This window comes from Coturnix japonica, unplaced genomic scaffold (assembly GCF_054131305.1).
Source record: "Coturnix japonica strain WE unplaced genomic scaffold, WE-NBRP24 Scf054, whole genome shotgun sequence".
NCBI classification, from domain to species: Eukaryota; Metazoa; Chordata; class Aves; order Galliformes; family Phasianidae; genus Coturnix; species Coturnix japonica.
Window position 1 is genome coordinate 730181 of NW_028188957.1, and position 24196 is coordinate 754376.

A 24196-nucleotide genomic window follows, 5' to 3' on the forward strand; every position below is an offset into this window, starting at 1 on the left:
CCCCCGTTGCCCACCCCCATCTCGTTGTCCATAGGGCTGCCTTCCAGGCCACAGCGCCATGACGCCGCATCTCCCGGCACACCCCTCACTGTGCCAATCCCCATCCCAGTCCTAATCCTAATCCTAATCCTATTCCTAATCCTAATCCTAATCCTAATCCTAATCCCCATCCCAGTCCTAATCCTAATCCTAATCCTAATCCTAATCCTAATCCCCATCCCAGTCCTAATCCTAATCCTAATCCTAATCCTAATCCTAATCCCCACCCCAACCCCCATCCCCATCCTAATCCCCATCCCAGTCCTAATCCTAATCCCCATCCCACCCCAATTCCCATCCTAATCCTCATCCCCATTGCCCCCCACCCCATTACCCTCACCCTAAAGCCCTTGCCCCCATTACCCCATCCCATTACCCCACCCCAATACATCTCACCCCATTACCCTCGCCCCAATACCCCCTACCCCATTGCCCCCCACCCCACTATCCCCACCCTATTACCCCTCACCCCATTGCCACCTACCCCATTACCCCCACCCTAAAGCCCTTGTCCCCATTGCCCCCTACCCCATTCCCCCCACCCTAAAGCCCCTAACCCTAACCCACCCCATGACCCCCACCCCAATACATCCAACCCCATAATCCCCACCCCAATACCCCCCATCCCATCACTCCCTACCCCATTCCCCCCACCCTATAGCCCCTAACCCTAACCCACCCCATAACCCCCACCCCATTACCCCACCCTAAAGCCCATGTCCCCATTGCCCCCTACCCCATTACTCCCACTCTAAAGCCCCTAACCCTATCCCACCCCATAACCCCCCATCCCCCGTAGCCCACCCCCATCTCGTTGTCCATAGGGCTGCCTTCCAGGCCACAGCGCCATGACGCCGCGTCTCCCGGCACGCCCCCTCACTGTGACACCCCCCTTTGCCCCCCCCCAACCCCCCCCATCTCGGAACTCCCCTCCCCACACCACCACATAGAACAGGGGGGGAGGGGGGGGGTTTCTTCAGGGGGTCTCAGCCATGGCTTTCTTTCCCGGTGGGAGACCCCCGGGGGGTCGCGCTGCCGCCGTGCTGCGATGTTACGACCTGTTACGGAACGAGATCCAGGCTCTGCTGGCCGAGAACGAGGAGCTGCTCCGGACCGTGGCCGCCATCCGGCACCACCGGCACTACCCGCCGCTCGCATCCACCCCACGCGAGCTGCCCAGCCCGTCTGCCGTGGGCAGCGTGACGTGGGACGGGGAAAGGTCCCCTGCAGGACAATGGGTGGCGCTGCGACCCCACAACAACGACATCGCGGCCCTACACAACCAATGTAAGGGGGGGGAGATGGGGGGGATGGGGGACCCCCTCCCGTCTCAGTCCTGATCATCATCCACATCCTAATCCCCATCACAGTCTTAATCCTAATCCTCATCCCAATCCTAATCCTAATCCCCATCCCACCCCAATTCCCATCCCAATCCCAGTCCTAATCCTAATCCCCATCCCAATCCGCATCCCCATCCTAATCCTAATCCTAATCCTAATCCTAATCCCCATCTCAATCCCCATCCCAATCTGCTACCCAGTCTTAATCCTAATCCCAATCCTAATCCTAATCCCCACCCCCATCCTAATCCCCATCCCAGTCTTAATCCTAATCCTCATCCCAATCCTAATTCCCATCCCAATCCCCATCCTAATCCCCTTCCCAGTCCTAATCCTAATCCGCATCCCAATCCGCATCCTAATCCCCATCCCAATTCTAATCCTAATCCTAATCCCCATCACAGTCTTAATCCCAAACCCCATCCCGGTCCTAATCCTAATCCCAAACCAATCCCCATCCTGATCCACATCCCAGTCCTAATCCTAATCCACATCCCACTCCAATTCCCATCCCCATCATAATCCCCTTCCCAGTCTTAATCCTAATCCCCATCCCCATCCTCATCCTAATCCCCTTCCCAGTCCTAATCCTAATCCCAAACCAATCCCCATCCTGATCCTCATCCCAGTCCAAATCCTAATCCCCATCCCAGTCCTAACACTAATCCCCACCCCAACCCCCATCCCCATCCCAATCCTAATTCCAATCCCCATCCCAACCACATCCCCATCATATCACATCCTATCTCAATCCTAATCCCTATCCCAGTCCTAATCCTAATCCTAATCCCCATCCCAACCCCCATCCCCATCCTAATCCCCTTCCCAGTCCTAATCCTCATCCCCATCCCAGTCCTAATCCCAATCCCAGTCCCCATCCTAATCCTAATCCCCACCCCTATCCCCATTCCCATCCTAATCCCCTTCCCAGTCTTAATCCTAATCCCCATCCCAACCCCCATCCCCATCCTAATCCCCTTCCCAGTCCTAATCCTAATCCCCATCCCAATCCTAATCCCCATCCCATCCCCAATTCCCATCCCAATCCCCATCCTATCAGATTCCATCCCAATCCTAATCCCCATCTCAATCCTAATCCTAATCCTAATCCTAATCCCCATCCCAATCTCCATCCCAGTCTTAATCCTAATCCCCATCCCACCCAATTCCCATCCCAATCATAATCCTAATCCTAATCCCCACCCCAACCCCCATCCCCATCCTAATTCCCTTCCCAGTCCTAATCTTCATCCCCATCCCAGTCCTAATCCTAATCCCCATCCCATTCTAATTCCCTCTTAATCCCAATCCCCATCCCAATCCTAATCCTAATCCCAATCCCCATCCCCATCCTAATCCCCATCCCATCCCCATCCTATCACATTCCATCTCAATCCTAATCCCCATCCCAATCCTAATCCTAATCCCCATCCCCTTCTCATCCCCATCCTAATCCCATTCCTAATCCCCATCTCATTCCCATTCCAATCCTAATCCCAATCCTAATCCCAATACCAGTCCCAATCCTTTCCCAATCCCATCCTACCCCACCCCCACTCCATCTCAACCCAAATCTCAATCTCATCCCAATTCCCATCCCATTCCCATCCTAATCCTTATACCCATCCCAACCCTAATCTGTCCCATCCCATTCCAATCCTAATCCCAATCCCAATCCCCATCCCATCTCTATCCACCTCTGCATCCCCATTCCATCTCCATCCAGTTCCAATCCCCATCCCAATCCCAATCCCAATCCCAATCCCAATCCCAATCCTAATCCCTTTCCCATTGCTGTCCCAATCCCTGTCCCATTTTATCCCCTTCCTGTCCCTATCTTCATCATATTCCAATCCCAATCCCATCCCCATCCCCATCCCATCCAAATCCTAATCCCAATCCCTCTACCACTCCATCCTTATTCCATCCATATCCCACCCAATCCCAATCCCAATCCCACCCTATCCCATCCCATCCCACCACTTTTCCAATCCCAAACCCAATTTCCATTCTTTCCCCATCCCAACCCCCATCCCAATCCCAATCCCATCCCATTCCCACCCCATCCCATGCTATCCTGCCCCAGTCCCAATCCCAATCCCATCCCAGTGCTGTCTCTATCCCAATCCAATCACATTCCAATCCCACTAATCCCAATCCCAATCCTACCCCAATACCAATCCCACTTTACTCCAGCCCCAACACCACCCCATCCCAATCCCAATCCCACCCCAACCCCAATTCCATATTACTCCACCCCTAACACCACCTCATCCCAATCCCATCCCAATCCCAATCCCATCCCATTCCCAATCCCAATCCCATTCCCAATCCCATCCCAATCCCAATCCCAATCCCATCCCATCCCATCTCAATCCTATCCCAATCCCATCCCAATCCCAATCCCGTCCCATCCCCAATCCCAAACCCATTCCTAATCCCAATCCCATTCCCAATCCCATCCCAATCCCAATCCCATCCCAACCCCAATCCAATCCTATCCCATCCCCATCCCATCCCAATACCATCTCAATACCATTCCCAATCCCAATCCCATCCCAACCCCAATCCCATCCCAATCCCATTTCATTCCCAATCCCATACCAATCCCATTCCCAATCCCATCCCAGTTCCAATCCCAGTCCCATCCCAATCCCATTTTACACCCATCCAATCCCAATCCCCCCCCCAATGCTGTTCTCCCTCTCTCACTGTTCTCCCCTCCCCCCACAGCCGCCCCCCCGGCTCTCCCTGCCCCGGCCCCTCCTGCCGCCCACCGTGGCCACGCTCCGTTTCCCCCCAATTGGTTCCACGGCCCTGAGACCCCCCCGGTGTCACCCATTGCCCGCATGGCCGAACTGGTACCGCCCGAAGAGCAGCTGCAGCCGCTGGACCTGAGGCTGCCCGAAGTCCGGCGCCGGGATCCGAACTGGCACCCAAGCCTCGATCGGAGCCGGAACTCCAACGTAGATCCAAGCCGGAGCTCCAACGCAGATCCGAGCCGGAGCTCCAACACAGATCCGAGCCGGAGCTCCAACACAGATCCGAGACGGAGCTCCAACACAGATCCGAGCCGGAGCTCCACTGTGGATCCGAGTGGGAGCTCCAGCAGCAATCAGGGTCGGAGCTCTACCACGGATCCAAGCCGGAGTTCTAACACGGTTCCGAACAGGAGCTCCACTGTAGATCCCAGCTGGATTTCCAGTGGATACCCGAGCTGGAGCTCCAGCACCGATCCGAACCAGAGCTCCAGCATAGATCCGAGTCGGAGCACCACCATAGATACAAGCCAGAGCTCCAGTGGATATCCAAGCTGGAGCTCCAGCACCGATCCAAATCAAAGCTCCAGCATAGATCCGAGCCGGAGCACCACCATAGATACAAGCCAGAGCTCCAGTGGATACCCGAGCTGGACCTCCAGCACCGATCCAAACCGAAGCTCCTCCATAGATCCAAGCCGGAGCACCACCATAGATACAAGCCAGAGCTCTAGTGGATATCCCAGCTGGAGCTCCAGCACTGATCCGAACCAAAGCTCCTCAATAGATCCGAGCCGGAGCACCACCATAGATACAAGCCAGAGTTCCAGCGGATATCCCAGCTGGACCTCCAGCACTGATCCGAACCAGAGCTCCAGCATAGATCCGAGCCGGAGCACCACCATAGATACAAGCCAGAGCTCCAGTGGATACCCGAGCTGGAGCTCCAGCACTGATCCGAACCGAAGCTCCACAATAGATTCGAGCCGGAGCACCACCATAGATACAAGCCAGAGTTCCAGCGGATATCCCAGCTGGACCTCCAGCACTGATCCAAACCGGAGCTCCTCCAGAGATCCGAGCCAGAGCTCTACCACCGATCCGAACCGGAGCTCCACCATAGATTCAAGCCTGAGCTCGACCCTCGATTCGAGCCGGGACCGAGAAACCAGCTCGGACGCATCAATGGCTGCCGGGCAGCGTGGTATGGGGGGTCAGGGCTGTCCTTGTGGGTTCGGCCCGGTCCCTGTGGGTTCAGGGTCTTGGTGTCCACATGGGGACAGAGGGATGGGGGTGATGGAGGGACGAGGGATGGGGTCAGGGGGATGGGATGGGATGAGATGGGATGAGGGTGATGGAGGGATGAGGGATGGGGTGATGGGGACGGAGGGATGGGATGGGGGAGATGGAGGAATGTAGGATGGGGTGATGGGGTAAGGGGGATGGGATGGGGGTGATGGGGATGAAGGATGGGTTAAGGGGGACAGGGGAATGGGATGGGATGGGATAGGATGGGATGATGAGAACAGGGGGATGGGATGGGGGATGACAGAAGGGGTGAAGGATGGGATGATGGGGACAGGGGGATGGGATGGGGGTAATGCAGGGATAAAAGGTGGGGTCAGGGGGACAGGGGGATGGGATGGGGGTGATGGGATGGGATGGGATGGGATGGGGTTTATGGAGGGATGAGGGATGGGGTGATGGGGACACGGGGATGGGATGGGATTGATGGAGGGATGAAGGATGGGGTGATGGGGACAGAGGGATGGGATGGGGGTGGTGGAGGGATGGGGGAAGGGGTGATGGGGACGGAGGGATGGGATGGGGGTGATGGAGGGATGAGGGATGAGGTAAGGGGGATGGGATGGGATGGGAGTGATGGAGGGATAGGGGAAGGGGTAATGGGGACAGAGGGATGGGATGGGGGTGATGGAGGGATGGGATGGGATGATGGGGACAGAGGGATGGGGTAGGGGTGATGGAAGGATAAAAGGTGGTGGGGGGATGGGATGGGGATGATGGAGGGATGAGGGATGGGGTCAGGGGACAGAGAGATGGAATGGGGGTGATGGAGGGATGAGGGATGGGGCAAGGGGGATGGGATGGGGGAGATGGAAGGATGATGGATGGGGTGATGAGGACAGAGGGATGGGATGGGATTGATGGAGAGATGAAGGATGGGGTGATGGGGACAGAGGGATGGGATGGGGGTGACGGAGGGATGGGATGGGGGTGACAGGGGGATGAAGGATGGGGTGACAGGGGGATGAAGGATGGGGTGACAGGGGGATGAAGGATGGGGTGATGGGGATGAAGGATGGGGAAAGGGGGCCAGGGGGATGGGATGGGAGTGATGGAGGGATGGGGGGTGGGGTCAAGGGGACAGAGGGTTGGGGGTGATGGAGGGATAAAAGATGGGGTCAGGGGGACAGGGGGATGGGATGGGAGGGGGGTGATGGAGGGATGAGGGATGGGGTAAGGGGTTGGTATGGGGATGATGGAGGGATGAAGGATGGGGTAAAGAGTACAGGGGGATGGGATGGGATGGGGTCATGAGGACAGGGGGATGGGATGGGGGTGACGGGGATAAAGGATGGGGTCATGAGGACAGAGGGATGGGATGGGGGTGATGGAGGGATAAAAGGTGGGGTCAGGGGGACAGGGGGATGGGATGGGATGAGATGGGATGGGATGGGATGGGATGGGATGGGATGGGATGGAGATAGAATGGGATGAGATGGGATGGGATGGGATGGGATGGGGATGGGGATGGGATGGGATGGGATGGGATGGGATGGGATGGGATGGGATGGGATGGGATGGGATGGGATGGGATGGGGATGGGATGGGTGTGATGGAGGGATGAGGGATGGGGTCTGGGGGACAGGGGGATGGATGGGGAGTGACGGAGGGATGGGATGAGGTCAGGGGGATGGGATGGGGGTGATGAAGGGCCAGCTGTGTGACTCAGGGCCCCCCGCAGAGCGGCGTCAGTGGGAGCGGCTGGTGGGGGAGGTGGCGTTCCAGCTCGACCAGCGCATCCTCGGCCACGTCTTCCCCGACAGGACGCGGCTCTACGGCTTCACCGTCAGCAACATCCCACAGAAGATCCTCGGGGTATGGCGGGGGGACGGGGAGGGGATGGGGGGGGATTGGGGTGGGATTGGGGTTGGGGTGGGATTGGGGTTGGGGTGAGATTGGGGTTGGGGTGGGATTGGGGTTGGGGTGGGATGGGATTGGGATTGGGGTGGGATTGGGGTTGGGGTTGGATTGGAGTTGGGGTGAGATTGGGGTTGGGGTGGGATTGGGATTGGGGTGGGATGGGATTGGGATTGGGGTGGGATTGGGGTTGGGGTTGGATTGGAGTTGGGGTGAGATTGGGGTTGGGGTGGGATTGGGGTTGAGGTGGGATGGGATTGGGATTGGGGTGGGATTGGGGTTGGGGTTGGATTGGAGTTGGGGTGAGATTGGGGTTGGGGTGGGATTGGGGTTGGGGTGGGATGGGATTGGGATTGGGGTGGGATTGGGGTTGGGGTTGGGATAAGAAAGGGGTTGGGATGGGGTTGGGGTGGAATTTGAGTGGGATTGGGGTTGAGGTGGGATTGGGGTGGTGAGGGGGTTGGGGTTGTGGGGGATTAGGGTGGGGTGGGATTGAGGTTGGGATGGGGTTGGGGTGGGGTTGAGGTGGGATTAGGGTTGGGGAAGGAGATGGGGATGGGATGGGATGCAGGTGGAGATTGGATGGAAACTGGGATTGGGTTGGGATAGGCATGGGATTGCTAGTGAATGGGATAGAGTGGGGATGGGATGGGATGGAGATAGAATGGGATGGGATGGGATGGGATGGGATGGGATGGGATGGGATGGGATGGAGATAGAATGGGATGGGATGGGATGGGATGGGATGGGATGGGATGGAGATAGAATGGGATGGGATGGGATGGGATGGGATGGGATGGGATGGGATGGGATGGGATGGGATGGGATGGGATGGGATGGAGATAGAATGGGATGGGATGGGATGGGATGGGATGGGATGGGATGGGATGGGATGGGATGGGATGGAGATAGAATGGATGGGATGGAGATTGAATGAGATGGGATGGGACAGAGGGATGGGATGGGATGGAGATAGAATGGGATGGGATGGAGATAGAATGGAATGGGATGGGATGAGATGGAGATAGAATGGGATGGGATGAAGATAGAATGGAATGGGATGGGATGGAGATGAGATGGGATGGGATGGGGATAGAATGGGCTGGAGATAGTATGGGTTGGAAGGGGATAGAATGGGATGGGATGGGATGGGGATGGGATGAAGATAGAATGGGATGGGATGGAGATGAGATGGGATGGGGATAGAATGAGATGGGGTGGGATGGGATGGAGATAGAATGGGATGGAGATAGTATGGGTTGGAATGGGATGGGATGGAGATGAGATGGGATGGGGATAGAATGGGATGGAGATAGAATGGGATGGGATGGGGTGGGATGGGATGGGATGGGATGGGGTGGGATGGGATGGGATGGGGATGGGGATGGGATGGGATGGGATGGAGATGGGATGGAGATAGAATGGGATGGAGATAGTATGGGTTGGAATGGGATGGGATGGAGATGAGATGGGATGGGGATAGAATGGGATGGAGATAGAATGGGATGGGATGGGATGGGATGGGATGGGATGGGATGGGGATGGGGATGGGATGGGATGGGATGGGATGGGGTGGGATGGGATGGGATGGGGATGGGGATGGGATGGGATGGGATGGGATGGAGATAGAATGGGATGGGATGGGATGGAGATGGGATGGAGATAGAATGGGATGGAGATAGTATGGGTTGGAATGGGATGGGATGGGATGGAGATGAGATGGGATGGGGATGGGAAGGGATGGAGATAGAATGGGATGGAGATAGTATGGGTTGGAATGGGATGGGATGGAGATGAGATGGGATGGGGATAGAATGGGATGGAGATAGAATGGGATGGGATGGGATGGGATGGGATGGGATGGGATGGGATGGGATGGGATGGAGAAAGAATGGGATGGGATGGGATGGGATGGGATGGGATGGGATGGGATGGGATGGGAGGGGATGGGATGGGATGGGATGGGGTGGGATGGGATGGGGTGGGGTGGAATGGGATGGGATGGAGATAGAATGGGATGGGATGGGATGGGATGGAGATAGAATGGGATGGGATGGGATGGTGATAGAATGGGATGGGATGGAGATAGAATGGGATGGGATGGGATGGGATGGAGATAGAATGGGATGGGATGGGATGGGATGGGATGGTGATAGAATGGGATGGGATGGAGATAGAATGGGATGGAGATAGAATGGGATGGGATGGGGATGGGATGGTATGGGGTGGGATGGGATGGGATGGGATGGGATGGGATGGTGATAGAATGGGATGGGATGGAGATAGAATGGGATGGTGATAGAATGGGATGGGATGGTGATAGAATGGGATGGGATGGAGAATGGATGGAGATAGCATGGGCTGGAGATGGTCTGTGCTGGTCTGTGTTGTGCTTCACGTACCAGTACCGGGCTGATCCCTCACTCTCCCCCCTCTACCCCCCCCGTAACCCCCCCCTCCCCGCAGTCCGTTCTGAACCCCGCAACCAACGCCTTTGACGAGCAGCGCTTCACCGCGCTCAGCCATCGCTACACCTCCTTGATGGCGCACCTACGCCAGCTGGGATACAACCCCAACGTGCATCCCGCGTTGGCCGAGTCCTTGGTCAACACGTACGGCATCCTGCGCGAGCTGCCCGGGCCCCCCGGCCCCCCGCCCAGCCCCAATGAGCTGCGTCGGGCCATAGAGGCCGTGGTGCCCCCCGCACTGCGCAACGATGCGTTGGTGCTGCTCGACTGCCTGCGGGAGATGGCGCGACGGGACGGGAGGCCGCTCTTCTTGGCGTGATGCATTAAACTGCTGCCGTGTGGCGATGCATGCAGAGCCGCATCGCGTGGCGTGTGGGGATGGATGGCGGGGCTGCAGGGATGCAATAGATGCAGTGCTGCAATAGATGCAGTACAGCTATAGATGCAGTGCTGCTATAGATGTAGTGTTGCTATAGATGCAGCTTTGCTATAGATGCAGTGTTGCTATCGATGCAATACAGCTATAGATGCAGTGCTGCTATAGATGCAGTGTTGCAATAGACGCAGTGTTGCTATAGATGCAGTACAGCTATAGATGCAGTGCCGACAGGGGTGCAGTGCTGCTATAGATGCAGTGCTGCTGTAGATGCAGTGATGCCAGGGCTGTGGGGCTGCTATAGATGCAGTGCTGCTCCTCACACCCCACACCCCCTCTTATCCCCATAGCCCCACACCCCACATCCTACACCAATCCCACCCCACACCCCATATCCCCACATCCCACCCCATACCCCCACCCCCCCCATATCCCCACACCCCACACCCCCTATTATCCTCACATCCCACCCCAATTCCACCCCACACCCCACATCCCCACAACCCCCATATCCCCACATCTTACCCCAATCCCACCCCATATCCCCACACCCTCATCCCACCTCATATCCACACACACCACACCCCCCATTATCCCCACATCCCACCCCACATTCCCACACCCCACATACCATCCCACCCTACACCCCACATTCCCACCCCATATCACCATATCCCACCCTATATCTCCACCCCCCACATCCCCATATCCCACCCCACATCCCCACAACCCACATCCCCACACCCCACATCCCACACATCCCACCCCGCATCCCACCCCATATCCCCATATCCCACCCCAATCCCACCCTGTATCCCCACACCCCACATCCCACCCCATATCCCCGCACCCCACATCCGACCCCATATCTCCACACCCCACATCCTCTCATCCCATTCTACATCCCCACACCCCACCCCATACCCCCACACCCCCCATAACCCCACATCCCCACACCCTTACACCCCACATCCCGCCCCACATCCCTACATCCCCCCCCATATCCCCATACCCCACATCTCACCCCATATCCCCACACTCCTACACCCCCCATCTAACCCCCCATCCCACCCCATATCCCCACACCCCACATCCCCTCATCCCACTCTACATCCCCTCATCCCACCCCATATCCCCACATCCCCCCCTACACCCCTACACACCACATCCCACCCCACATCCAACCCCATATCCCCACACCCCCACATCCCACCCCATATCTCCACACCCCACAACCCACATCCCACCCCATATCCCCACACCCCAAAACCCCACACCCCAAATCCCACCCCATATCCCCACACCCCAAAACCCCACACTCCATACCCCCACACACCCCTGTATCTCCACACCCCACATCCCATCCCATATCCCCACACCCCACATCCTCTCATCCCATTCTACATCCCCACACCCCACCCCATACCCCCACACCTCCCATATCCCCACACCCCACATCCCACCCCATATCCCCACATCCCCAAATTCCCATATCCCACCCCATACCCCACATCTCATCCCATATCCCCACACCCCTACACCCCCATCCCACCCCACATCCAAACCCATATCCCCACACCCCACATCCTCCCCACATCCTCTCATCCCATTCTACATTCCCACACCCCACCCCATACCCCCACACCCCCCATATCCCCACACCCCACATCCCACCCCATATCCCCACACCCCACATCCTCTCATCCCATTCTACATCCCCACACCCCACCCCATACTCCCACACCCCCCATATCTCCACACCCCACAACCCACATCCCACCCCATATCCCCACACCCCACATCCTCTCATCCCATTCTACATCCCCACACCCCACCCCATACCCCCACACCCCCCATATCCCCACACCCCAAAACCCCACACTCCATACCCCCACACCCCCCTGTATCTCCACACCCCACATCCCACCCCATATCCCCACACCCCACATCCTCTCATCCCATTCTACATCCCTACACCCCACCCCATACCCCCACACCCCCCATATCCCCACACCCTACATCCCACCCCATACCCCCACACCCCCCTGTATCTCCACACCCCACACCCCACCCCATATCCCCACACCACACATCCAACCCCATACCCCCACACCCCACATCCTACCCCAATCCCACCCCACACCCCATATCCCCACATCCCACCCCACACCCCACATCCCTCCCACACCCCCCTGTATCTCCACACCCCACATCCAACCCCATATCCCCCCACCTCACATCCTCTCATCCCATTCTACATCCCCACATCCCACCACATATCCCCACACCCCACAACCCACATCCCACCCTATATCCCCACATCCCACCCCACACCCCACCCCATACCCCCACACCCCCCATATCCCCACACCCCACATCCCACCCCATATCCCCACACCCCAAAACCCCACACTCCATACCCCCACACCCCCCTGTATCCCCACACCCCACATCCCACCCCATATCCCCACACCCCTCATCCCTTCATCCCATTCTACATCCCCACACCCCACCCCATACCCCCACACTCCCCATATCCCCACACCCTACATCCCACCCCATACCCCCACACCCCCCTGTATCTCCACACCCCACATCCCATCCCATACCCCCACACCCCACATCCAACCCCATACCCCCACACCCCACATCCTACCCCAATCCCACCCCACACCCCATATCCCCACATCCCACCCCACACCCCACATCCCTCCCACACCCCACACCCCACTGTATCTCCACAGCCCACATCCCACCCCATACCCCCACACCCCACATCCAATCCCATATCCCCCCACCCCACATCCTCTCATCCCATTCTACATCCCCACATCCCACCCCATATCCCCACACCCCACAACCCACATCCCACCCCAAAACCCCACACCCCACATCCCACCCCATATCCCCACACCCCAAAACCCCACACCCCATACCCCCACACCCTCCATATCCCCATACCCCACCCCACATCCAACCCCATATCCCCACACCCCACATCCTCTCATCCCATTCTACATCCCCACACCCCACCCCATACCCCCACACCCCCCATATCCCCGCACCCCACATCCCACCCCATATCCCCACACCCCTCATCCCTTCATCCCATTCTACATCCCCACACCCCACCCCATACTCCCACACCCCCCATATCTCCACACCCCACAACCCACACCCCACCCCATATCCCCACACCCCAAAACCCCACACCCCAAATCCCACCCCATATCCCCACACCCCAAAACCCCACACTCCATACCCCCACACCCCCCTGTATCTCCACACCCCACATCCCATCCCATATCCCCACACCCCACATCCTCTCATCCCATTCTACATCCCCACACCCCACCCCATACCCCCACACCTCCCATATCCCCACACCCCACATCCCACCCCATATCCCCACATCCCCAAATACCCATATCCCACTGCATACCCCACATCTCACCCCATATCCCCACACCCCTACACCCCCCATCCCACCCCACATCCAACCCCATATCCCCCCACCCCACATCCTCTCATCCCATTCTACATCCCCACACCCCACCCCATACCTCCTCACCCCCCATATCCCCACACCCCACATCCCACCCTATATCTCCACACCCCGAAACCCCACACCCCACATCCCACCCCATATTCCCACATCCCCAAATACCCATATCCCACCCCATACCCCACATCTCACCCCATATCCCCACACCCCTACACCCCCCATCCCACCCCACATCCCACCCCATATCCCCACACCCCAAAACCCCACATCCCACATCCCACACATCCCTCCCACACCCCACACGCCCCCTATATCTCCCCCATATTCTCCCCCCCATATGACACAGGTCTCAGCTCTGCTTTCCCGTTTTATTGTGAAGTGCAGCGCGGGCGGCGGTGCCATTTTTGTGCTTTGATCCCATCGGGCCGGTTCGCCCCATTTTGGGCCCGACTGCAGAACGGCCTCCGGGACCATCGGAACCGCTGCTGGGTTCCGGCGGCGGGCGAAGCGTTGGGGACCCACAGGGGCCTCCCTGGGCGGACGGACGCAGCTCCGGGTGCTGCCATTTACCTGAATGGGGCTGGGGGAGTTTGGGGAGGGGGTTTAGAAGGGGGGGATGGGGAAGGGGATGGGGGGCACCGCAGCGAGAGCCTGCCCGCTGCGGGGAGGAGGGGAGGGGGGGCGTGCAAAGGGCGTGCAATGGGCGTGCAAAGGGCGTGCGGGGCGCCGAGGGCGTGCGGTGTGTGTTGTGAGTGTGTGTGTTGTGTGGTGTGTGCAGTGTGTGTGTCATGTGTTCTGTGTGTGGTGTGGGCAGTGAGTGTGCAATGGGTGTGCAATGGGTGTGCAAAGGGCGTGCGGGGCGCCGAGGGCGTGCGGTGTGTGTTGTGTGTGTGTGGTGGGTGTTGTGTGTGTTGTGGGTGTGTGTCTTGTGTTCTGTGTGTGGTGTGTGCAATGAGTGTGCACTGAGTGTGCAATGGGCATACAATGGGTGTGCAATGGGCGTGCAAAGGGCATGCAGGGCGCCGAGGGCATGCGGTGCTTGTTGTGAGTGTGTGTGTGGTGGGTGTTGTGTGTTTGTGTGTTTGTGTGTGTCGCGTTCTGTGTGTGGTGTGTGCAATGAGTGTGCAATGGGTGTACAAAGGGCGTGCAATGGGTGTGCAAAGGGCGTGCAGGGCACCGAGGGTGTGCGGTGTGTGTTGTGAGTGTGTGTGTTGTGGGTGTGCATTGAGTATTGTGTGTTGGAGTGGTGTGTGTAGTGGGCGTGAAATGGGTGTGCACTGACTGTGCAAAGGGCATACAATGGGTGTGCAATGGGTGTGCAAAGGGCGTGTGGGGCGCCGAGGGCGTGCGGTACGTGTTGTGAGTGTGTGTGTGGTGGGTGTTGTGTGTGTTGTGGGTGTGTGTCATGTGTGGTGTGTGCAATGAGTGTGCAATGGGTGTGCAATGAGTGTGCACTGAGTGTGCAATGGGCATGCAAAGGGCGTGCGGGGCGCTGAGGGCGTGCGGTGTGTGTTGTGTGTGTGGTGTGTGCAGTGTGTGTGTGTGTCGTGTTCTGTGTGTGGTGTGTGCAATGGGTGTGCAATGGGTGTGCAAAGGGCGTGCAATGGGTGTGCAAAGGGCGTGCGGGGCGCCGAGGGCCTGCGGTGCGTGTTGTGAGTGTGTGTGGTGTGTGGTGTGTGTTGTGTGTGTGTCATGTGTTCTGTGTGTGGTGTGGGCAATGAGTGTGCAATGGGTGTGCAAAGGGCGTGCGGGGCGCCGTGAGCGTGCGGGGCGTGTTGTGAGTGTGTGTGTTGTGGGTGTTGTGTGTTTGTGTGTGTCGCGTTCTGTGTGTGGTGTGTGCAATGAGTGTGCAATGGGTGTGCAAAGGGCGTGCAATGGGTGTGCAAAGGGCGTGCAGGGCACCGAGGGCGTGCAGTGTGTGTTGTGAGTGTGTGTGTTGTGGGTGTGCATTGAGTATTGTGTGTTTGTGTGGTGTATGTAGTGGGTGTGCAATGGGTGTGCACTGAGTGTGCAAAGGGCATACAATGGGTGTGCAATGGGCGTGCAAAGGGTGTGCGGGTTGCTGAGGGCGTGTGGTGCGTGTTGTGTGTGTTGTGGGTTTGTTGTGTGTTATGTGTGTGGTGTGTGAACTGTGTGCGTGTGTGTGTGTGTGGTGTTCTGTGTGTGGTGTGTGCAATGAGTGTGCACTGAGTGTGCAATGGGCATACAATGGGTGTGCAATGGGCGTGCAAAGGGTGTGCGGGGCGCCGAGGGCGTGCGGTGCGTGTTGTGAGTGTGTGTGTGGTGTGTGCTCTGTGTGTTGTGGTGTGTCATGTGTTCTGTGTGTGGTGTGGGCAATGAGTGTGCAATGGGTGTGCAATGAGCATGCAGTCAGTGTGTATTGGTTGTGCAATGGGCGTGCAAAGGGCGTGCGGGGCGCCGAGGGCGTGCGGTGTGTGTTGTGAGTGTGTGTGTGGTGGGTGTTGTGTGTGTTGTGTGTTGTGTGCAGTGTGTGTGTGTGTGTGTGTCATGTGTGGTGTGTGCAATGAGTCTGCAATGGGTGTGCAAAGGGCATGTGGGGCGCCGAGGGTGTGCGGTGTGTGTGTTGTGTGTGTTGTGTGTGTGGTGTGTGCAGTGGGTGTGCAATGGGTGTGCAAAGGGCGTGCGGTGCGTGTTGTGTGTGTGTCGTGTGTTCTGTGTGTGGTGTGTGCAATGGGTGTGCAAAGGGAGTGTGGGGCGCCGAGGGCATGCGGTGCATGTTGTGAGTGTGTGTGTCATATGTTGTGTGTGTGCAGTGTGTGTGCAATGGTTGTGCAAAGTGTGTGCGAGATGCCAAGGGCTGCGGTGTGTGTTGTGTGGTGTGTGTGTGTGTCACGTGTTGTGTGTGCAATGGGTGTGCAAAGGGCATGCGGGGCACCGAGGGAGTGTGGTGCCTGTTGTGTGTGTGGTGTGTGTTTGTGTTGTGTGTGTAGTGGGTGTGCAATGGGTGTGTAAAGGGTGTGCGATGTGTGTTATGAGTGTGTGTGGTGGGTGTGTGGTGGGTGTTGTTTGTGTGGTGTGTGCAATGGGTGTGCACTGAGTGTGCAATGGGCATACAATGGGTGTGCAATGGGTGTGCAAAGAGTGTGCAGGGCACCGAGGGCGTGCGGTGTGTGTTGTGATTGTGTGTGTTGTGTGTGTATTGTGTGCAGTGGGTTGTGTGGTGTGTGTCATGTTCTGTGTGTGGTGTGTGCAATGGATGGGCAATGGGTGTGCAATAGGCGTGCAATGGACGTGCAAAGGGTGTGCGGGGTGCCAAGGGTGTGCGGTGCTTGTTGTGAGTGTGTGTGTGATGGGTGTATCACTTGTGTTGTGTGGTGTGTGCAGTGGGTGTGCAATGGGCGTGCAAAGGGTGTGTGGGGCACCAAGTGTGTGCAGTGTGTGCTGTGTGTGTGGTTGGTGTGTCACATGTGCTGGGTGTGCAATGGGTGTGCAGGGTGTTGAGTGTGTGTGTGTCACATGTTGTGTGTGCAGTGGGTCTGCAATGGGCGTACAATGGGTGTGCAAAGGGCGTGTGGGGTGCCGAGGGTGTGCGGTGCATCTTATGAGTGTGTGTGGTGGTGTGTGGTGTGTGCAATGGGTGTGCACTGAGTGTGCAATGGGCATACAATGGGTGTGCAATGGGTGTGCAAAGGGCGTGCGGTGTGTGTTGTGATTGTGTGTGTTGTGTGTGTGTTGTGTGTGTATTGTGTGCAGTGGGTTGTGTGGTGTGTGTCATGTTCTGTGTGTGGTGTGTGCAATGGATGGGCAATGGGTGTGCAATAGGCGTGCAATGGACGTGCAAAGGGTGTGCGGGGTGCCGAGGGTGTGCGGTGTGTGTTGTGAGTGTGTGTGTGATGGGTGTATCACTTGTGTGTGTGGTGTGTGCAGTGGGTGTGCAACGGGTATGCAGTGCAGTGGGTGTGCAATGGGCGTGCAAAGTGCATGCAGGGCACCTAGTGTGTGCGGTGTGTGCTGTGTGTGTGTGTCACGTGCTGGGTGTGCAATGGGTGTGCAGGGTGTTGAGTGCGTGTTTGTGTGAGTGTCACACGTATTGTGTGTGCATCGGGTGTGCAATGGGCGTGCAATGGTGCAGGTTGCAGAGTGCATGTGGTGCATGTGGTGAGTGTGCATGTGTGTGTCATATGTGCTCTGTGTGTGCACTGGGCTTGCACTGGGTGTGCAATGGGTGTGCAGTGCATGTTGTGAGGGTGTGTGCGTGCTGTGTGTGCCCTGTGTGTGCAATGGGTGTGCAAATTGGTGTGCAGGGTTCTCAGTGCCTGCGGTGTGTGCTTTGTGTGTGTGTCACGTGTGTGTCACACTTGTCATGCGAGTGTCATGTGTGTAGTGTGTACAGTGTATTGAGTGTGTGCAATGGGCGTGCACTGCGTGTGCAGGGCATGTGCAGGGTGGACTGAGTGTGCCTAGTGTGTGTGCAATAGGCGTGCAGTGTGTGTGCAATAGGCGTGCAGTGTGTGTGCAGGGGGCTGAGTGTGTGTATTGCACGTGTGTGTGGCACGTTTCATGTGTGCATAACATGTGTGCAATGGGTGTGCAACGTGTGTACACAGAGTACAGTGGGTCTGCACAGGGCACATGCAGTGGGTGTGCAAGGGGTGTGTGTTGCATGCATAGGGCTTATAATGTGTGTGGTGTGCACACAGTGCGTGCAGTGGGTGTGCAGTGGTTGTGCAAAGGGAGTGCAGTGTCTGCATGTGGTGATTGGTAGATGGGTGTGCAATGGGTGTGCAAAAGGAGGGCAGTGCATGCAGTGGGTGTGCACTGGGGTGCACAGGGGGTGCAGTGAGTGTGCAAGGAATATGCAGTGTGCATGTAACAATTGTGCAGAGGGCACGCTGAGTGTGTGCAGCGTGTCATGCGTGTGCACAGTGTGTGTTGTGGGTGTGCAGTGAGTGTGCAAAGGTTATGCAGGATGTGCATGGGGCGTCAATGTGAGTGTGCAGTGTATGTCGTGAGTGTGCACGGGGAGTTCAGTTAGTGCAGGTGCTGTGCAATAGGTGTGCACGTGGTGCAATGGGTGTGCAGTGAGTGTGCAATGAGTGTGCAAAGGCTGCATAGTGCGTACGGTTAGCATGCAGTAGTTCTGCACGTGTTTTAATGAGTGTGCAGTGCAGTAAGTGTGCCATGGGCGTGCAAAGGAAGGGTACTGAGTGTAGTCAGTGTACAGTGGGTGTGTAATGGGTGTGCAAATGGTGTGTGTTGCAGTGTGTGCACATGGGGCATGCAGTGTTTGCACTCGCATGGTCTGCAATGCATGTGTGCAATGTGTGGTGCATCTGTGCATGGGTGTGAGTGTGCAAGGCATGAACATTTGTGTATAGGGGCAGGATGCAGAGTATGTGTGTGCAATTAGACCCTATTCACACGCGTGTGCAAGGCTTAGTCTGCACAGCACAGAGCATGCATGTGCACTGACTGCACGCTTGTGTGTGCAACACTACTTGCCGAGTGTGCAAACACACTCATGTCTGTGTGCACAACACGCGTGTGAGCCCACATGCAATGAGAGTGTGCAAATGCACACGTGTGTGCAAGTTGTGTAACAGCAACAGCATGTATGGTGCATAGCAGCCTGCTCACGTCTGCTCGCATGATGAATGTGCGTGCATGTGTTTGTGCAAGGTGTGTGCAACACCAGCAGCGCTTTCAGAACACACGTGTTTGTGTGCTGACACAGTGAGTGTGCAAGGCTGCTTGGTGTGTGAGCACACATGTATGTGTGTGTGCAACAGGTGTGCAGCAGCAGCACTTGCAGAGCACACTCGTGTTTCTGCATGGTAGCACGATAAGCGTGCAAGGCTGCATGTTGCAGGCATGTATGTGTGTGTAACTGCATGTAAATGCTTGTGCAACACGTGTGCAACACCATCGCCCTGCCTGCACAGGTCTCTTTGCACAATGCATGTGTGTGTGTGTGCACACTGGACGTGTGTGCAAACCTTGACATGGGTGTGCAAAACCAGTTGCACGTGCGAAGCACACAAGCCCGCTTGTGTGTGTGTGTGCATGAAGGGTGTGCACACCTGTGTGTTCACACATGCACGTGTGTGTGCAATGCCCTCCTATCTGCTTGCACAACACGTGTGTATATGTGTGTGCGTAGGGTGTGTGTGTGCACACATGTAAGTGCACAAGACACACGTGTGCCTGCATGCTCTATGTGTGCATGTGTGTATGTACATGTGCTCACATGACACTGCAGGGTGCATGCTTGCACATGCGTGTGCATGCCTCATAGCTGTCTGTACGCATGTGAGCTTGTGTGTGTGTGCAATGTGTGATGCATGTGTATGCACGCTTGCACGTGCGTGTGTCCACGCCTCTGCAACACCGGCAACGCTCACCAAGCATGTTTGCACACTCATGCCTGCTTGTACACTACTCGTGCACACACTAATGAGTGTGTGCATGTTTGTCTTTGCACAAGCATGTGCATGCATGTATACATGTGTGTGTGCAACAGCTGTGCAACACCAGCAGCCCTGGAAGAGCATGTGAGCCAACTGCTGCCTGCTCGCACACTTGAGTTGCACGAGTGTTTGCACACGTGTGTGCCGGCATGTCTGTGTGTGTGCATCCATGTATTTGCAGAACACTTGTATGTATGTGCGTGTGCTCACACGCGTTTGTGCAATGGCTGTGCAGCACCTACATCACTGACAGAGCCTGCTGCCTGCAGGCTCCATGTGGATGCACACGTGTTTGCACACTCATGTGTATGTATGTTGCACGTCTGGATGTGCATGCTCACACGTGAGTGTGCAAGGGCTGCACAGCGCCCACAGTAGAGCTTGTGAGCTGGCTGCTTCCTGCTGGCACAATACACGAGGCCCTGTGCTTGCACACACGCGTGCATGCATGTCTATATGCATGTGTGCTCCCGCGTGCTTGTGCCTCAGCAGTGCAGCAACTGCAGCACTCGTGAACCACCCGTCACCCTTGCACACATGCGTGTGCATGTGCTATGCAAGTCTGTACATGTGTGTGTGCAATGCGTGTGTGATATGCGTGTATATCTGTGTGCATACGGGGCGTGCAACACCAGCACCACTTGCCGAGCGCAGTTGCTCCCTCCCGCCTGCTTGCACACTATGTGTGCACATATGTGTGTGCGTACATATGTGTGTGTGTACATGTGCGTGCACAACAAATGCGTATGCATGCATGTGTATATATGTGTGCACGCTCACACGTGTGTGCACAACGGCTTTGCAGCACCCAAAGCACTGACGGAGCCCATGTGTCGACTGCTGCCTGCAGGCACCACGTGTTGGCACACGTGTTTGCACACTCACGTGCATATATATTGCATGTCTCTATATGGGTGTGCACACGTGGTTGTGCAAGAGGTGCACAGCACCCAGGGCACTGGCAGCGCCTGCAAGCTGATGGCTTCCTGCTGGTGCGACACACTCAGCCTTGTGCTTGCACACGCACGTGCATGCATGTCTATATGTGCGTGTGCTCACAAGTGCATGTGCCACCGCAGCGCACACTCACAGCATTTGCACGCCAACCGCCATCTGCCAGCAACACACAGATGCTTGCACACACGTGTGCGCGCATCATGCATGTCTATACACCTGTGTGCTTATGTGTGTGCACTACGGGTGCTTGATACATGTGTATACATGTGTGTGTGTGCATGTGAACACGCGTGTGCAACACCAGCAGCACTCACAGAGCGCAGTTGCTCACACCTGCCTGCTCACACGCTACATGTGCACATACTTATGTGTGTGTGCCCAACACACGCATGTGCATGCATGTATATATATATGTGCGTGTGTGTTCACACGTGCACGTGCAACGGCCGTGCTGCACCCGCAGCGCCTGTGAGCCAACTGCTTGTGTTACACGCGTGTCCCCGTGCTTTCACGCACGCGTGCATGTATGTCTACATGTGTGTGTGCTCCCAAGTTTGTGTGCCATAGCAGCTCACACTCACAGCGTTTGTGAGCTGACCGCCATCTGCCAGCACCACATAGATGCTTGCACACACGTGTGCTCACACATGCACGTGCAATGGCCGTGCTGCACCCGCAGCACCCGAGAACCGACCGCTTCCTGATGGTGCAACACATGTGTCCCCGGGCTTGCACGCACATGTGACACACGTGTCCCCATGCTTGCACGCACATGTGACACGTGTTCCCATGCTTGCACGCACACGTGACACATAAGTCCCTGTGCTTGCACACGTGTGTCACACGTGTCCCTGTGCTTGCACACACATGTGACACTTGGGTACCCATGCTTGCACGCATGTGTGACACACATGTCCCCATGCTTGAACATACGTGTGACACATGTGTCCCTGTGCTTGCACACACATGTGACATATGTCCCCGTGCTTGCACAAATGCATGATACACATGTCTCCGTGCTTGCACACGTGTGTCACACGTGTCCTTGTGCTTGAACATATGCATGACACACGTGTCCCTGTGCTTGAACACATGCATGACACTTGGGTACCCATGCTTGCACGCACGTGTGACACACATGTCTCCGTGCTTGAACATACGTGTGACACATGTGTCCCCGTGCTCGCACACACACGTGACACATGTCCCCGTGCTTGCACACACACATTATACACATGTCTCTGTGCTTGCACACAAGCATGACACACGTGTCCCCGTGCTTGCACACACGTGTGATACACGTATCCCCGTGCTTGCACACACATGTGATACACGTGTCCCCGTGCTCGCACACACGCATGCATGCATGTCTATATGCGCGTGTGCTCCCACGTTCCACGGCGTCGCACACTCACAGTGTCGGTGCTCACCGCACACCCGCCACGCGCGTGCACTCACACGACGGCTCCTCACACGCGCGTGCAAAGCCCAGGAGGGGGTTGGTTATTAAAGGGGGGGGTGGGTTGCAGTTGCAGGGGGGGGTTTTGCTAGCGCTACTGTGACGGCATCCCTGATCTTCGTCGCTAGTGAGAAGTGGGGCCGGGCGGCCGCGAGTCCTCGTGAGCCGCAGCGCACAACGGCCGCCCTCCATTATTGCTCTGAGAGGTTTCAGTCCGACGCGGAAATAAAGAGAAAAATAGAGGAAAAAAGGGAAAAAAAAAAGAAGGAAGGAAATAAAATGAACTTTGTGCTCCCACGGCGCGGCCCAAAACCAAAGGGCTCAATGTCTCCCCCTGGCGGCGGAGGGCGGCGCTGCAGCTCCTGCTCTGCTCGGATCCACAGAGTCCCGTTATGGGGGTGGGGGGTTCATTGCGGGGGGGGGGGATTATTTGGGGTCCCCCCCCCTCCTCAGCTCTTTTCTTTTTGCTTTTTTTTTTTTTTTGTCCTTTTTTTCCATTTTTTCCTCTCATTTTTTGCTTTTTTTTCATGTTTTTTTTTCTCCTTTTTTTCCTCGGTTTTTTTCCTCTTTTTTTGATCCATTTTTCCTCCATTTTTGATGCATTTTCTGCTTCTTCTTTTCCCTTTTTCTTCCTCTTTTTTTTTTTGCTCCTTTTTCTCCATTTTGCCTTTTTTCACCTTTTTTCCTCTTTTTTTTCTCCTATTTTCTCCATTTTTGCTTTATTTTCCTCCATTTTCTCCTTTTTTTCCTCTTTTTCTCCTCCTATTTTCTCCATTTTTCTTCATTTTCCTCCATTTTCTCCTTTTTTTCCTCCTTTTTTCCTCCATTTTTCCTCCATTTTCTTCCATTTTTCTCCTTCTTTTCATTTCTTTTCCTTTTTCCTCCTTTTTTCCCACATTTTTCTCATTTTTTCCTCATTTTTCCCATTTTTCCTGCTTTTTTCATCCATTTTTCCTCTTTTTTATCCCCGATTTTTCTTCCCTTTTTCCTCTTCTTTCCCATTTTCTCTTTTTTTTCCTCCTTTTTTCCTCTTTTTTTCTCCTTCTTTTCCCCATTTTCCTTTATTTTTTCTCCTATTTCTTTCATATTTTCTCCCTTTTTCCCCATTTCCTCCTTTTTTTCCTCTTTTTTTCCTTCTATTTTCTCCTTCTTTCCTCTTTTTCCCCCATTTTTCCTCCATTTCTTCTTCTCCTTTTCCCATTTCTCTCAATTTTCCCCCCCTTTCCCCCCCAATTCTCCTTTTTATCTCATTTTCTCCCTCTTTTCTCTTTTTTCTCCCATTTCCTCCTATTTTCCTGCTTTTTTCTCAATTTTTCCTCCATTTTTTCTCCTCCTTTTTCCCTTTTCCTCCTTTTTTTCTCTTTTTTCCTCCATTTTTCCACCATTTTCTCCTTTTTCCCTCTTTTTATGCTCCTGTTTTCACCTATTTCCTCATTTTCCCCCTTTCCCCCCCTTTTTCCCCATTTCTTCTTCCTTTCCCCCCCCTTTTTTTTCTTTTTTCCCCCTTCTTTCCCTTTTTTTCCCTCCATTTTTCCACCATTTTCTCCCTTTTCCTCCATTTTTCTCCTTCTTTTCCTCTTTTTTCTCCTTTTTTTTCCTCCTTATTCCCCCTTTTCTACTCATTTTTGACCCCCCATCCTCTTTTTTGGTCCCATTTTCCCCCTTTTTTGCCCCATTTTGTCCCTTTTTCCTCCTTTCTT

The 24196-nt window shown here is 55.7% G+C and overlaps 1 protein-coding gene across 1 annotated transcript; it reads left to right on the forward strand.

The window, feature by feature from the left end:
- Positions 1-957: 957 nt before the first annotated feature.
- Positions 958-10124, forward strand: LOC107307244 (uncharacterized). The gene is made up of 4 exons (XM_085533106.1): positions 958-1326; positions 4116-5345; positions 7128-7261; positions 9770-10124. The coding sequence occupies exons 1-4, from the start codon at positions 1032-1034 to the stop codon at positions 10088-10090; spliced, it is 1980 nt and encodes a 659-aa protein (XP_085389232.1). The 5' UTR covers positions 958-1031; the 3' UTR covers positions 10091-10124.
- Positions 10125-24196: the final 14072 nt, after the last annotated feature.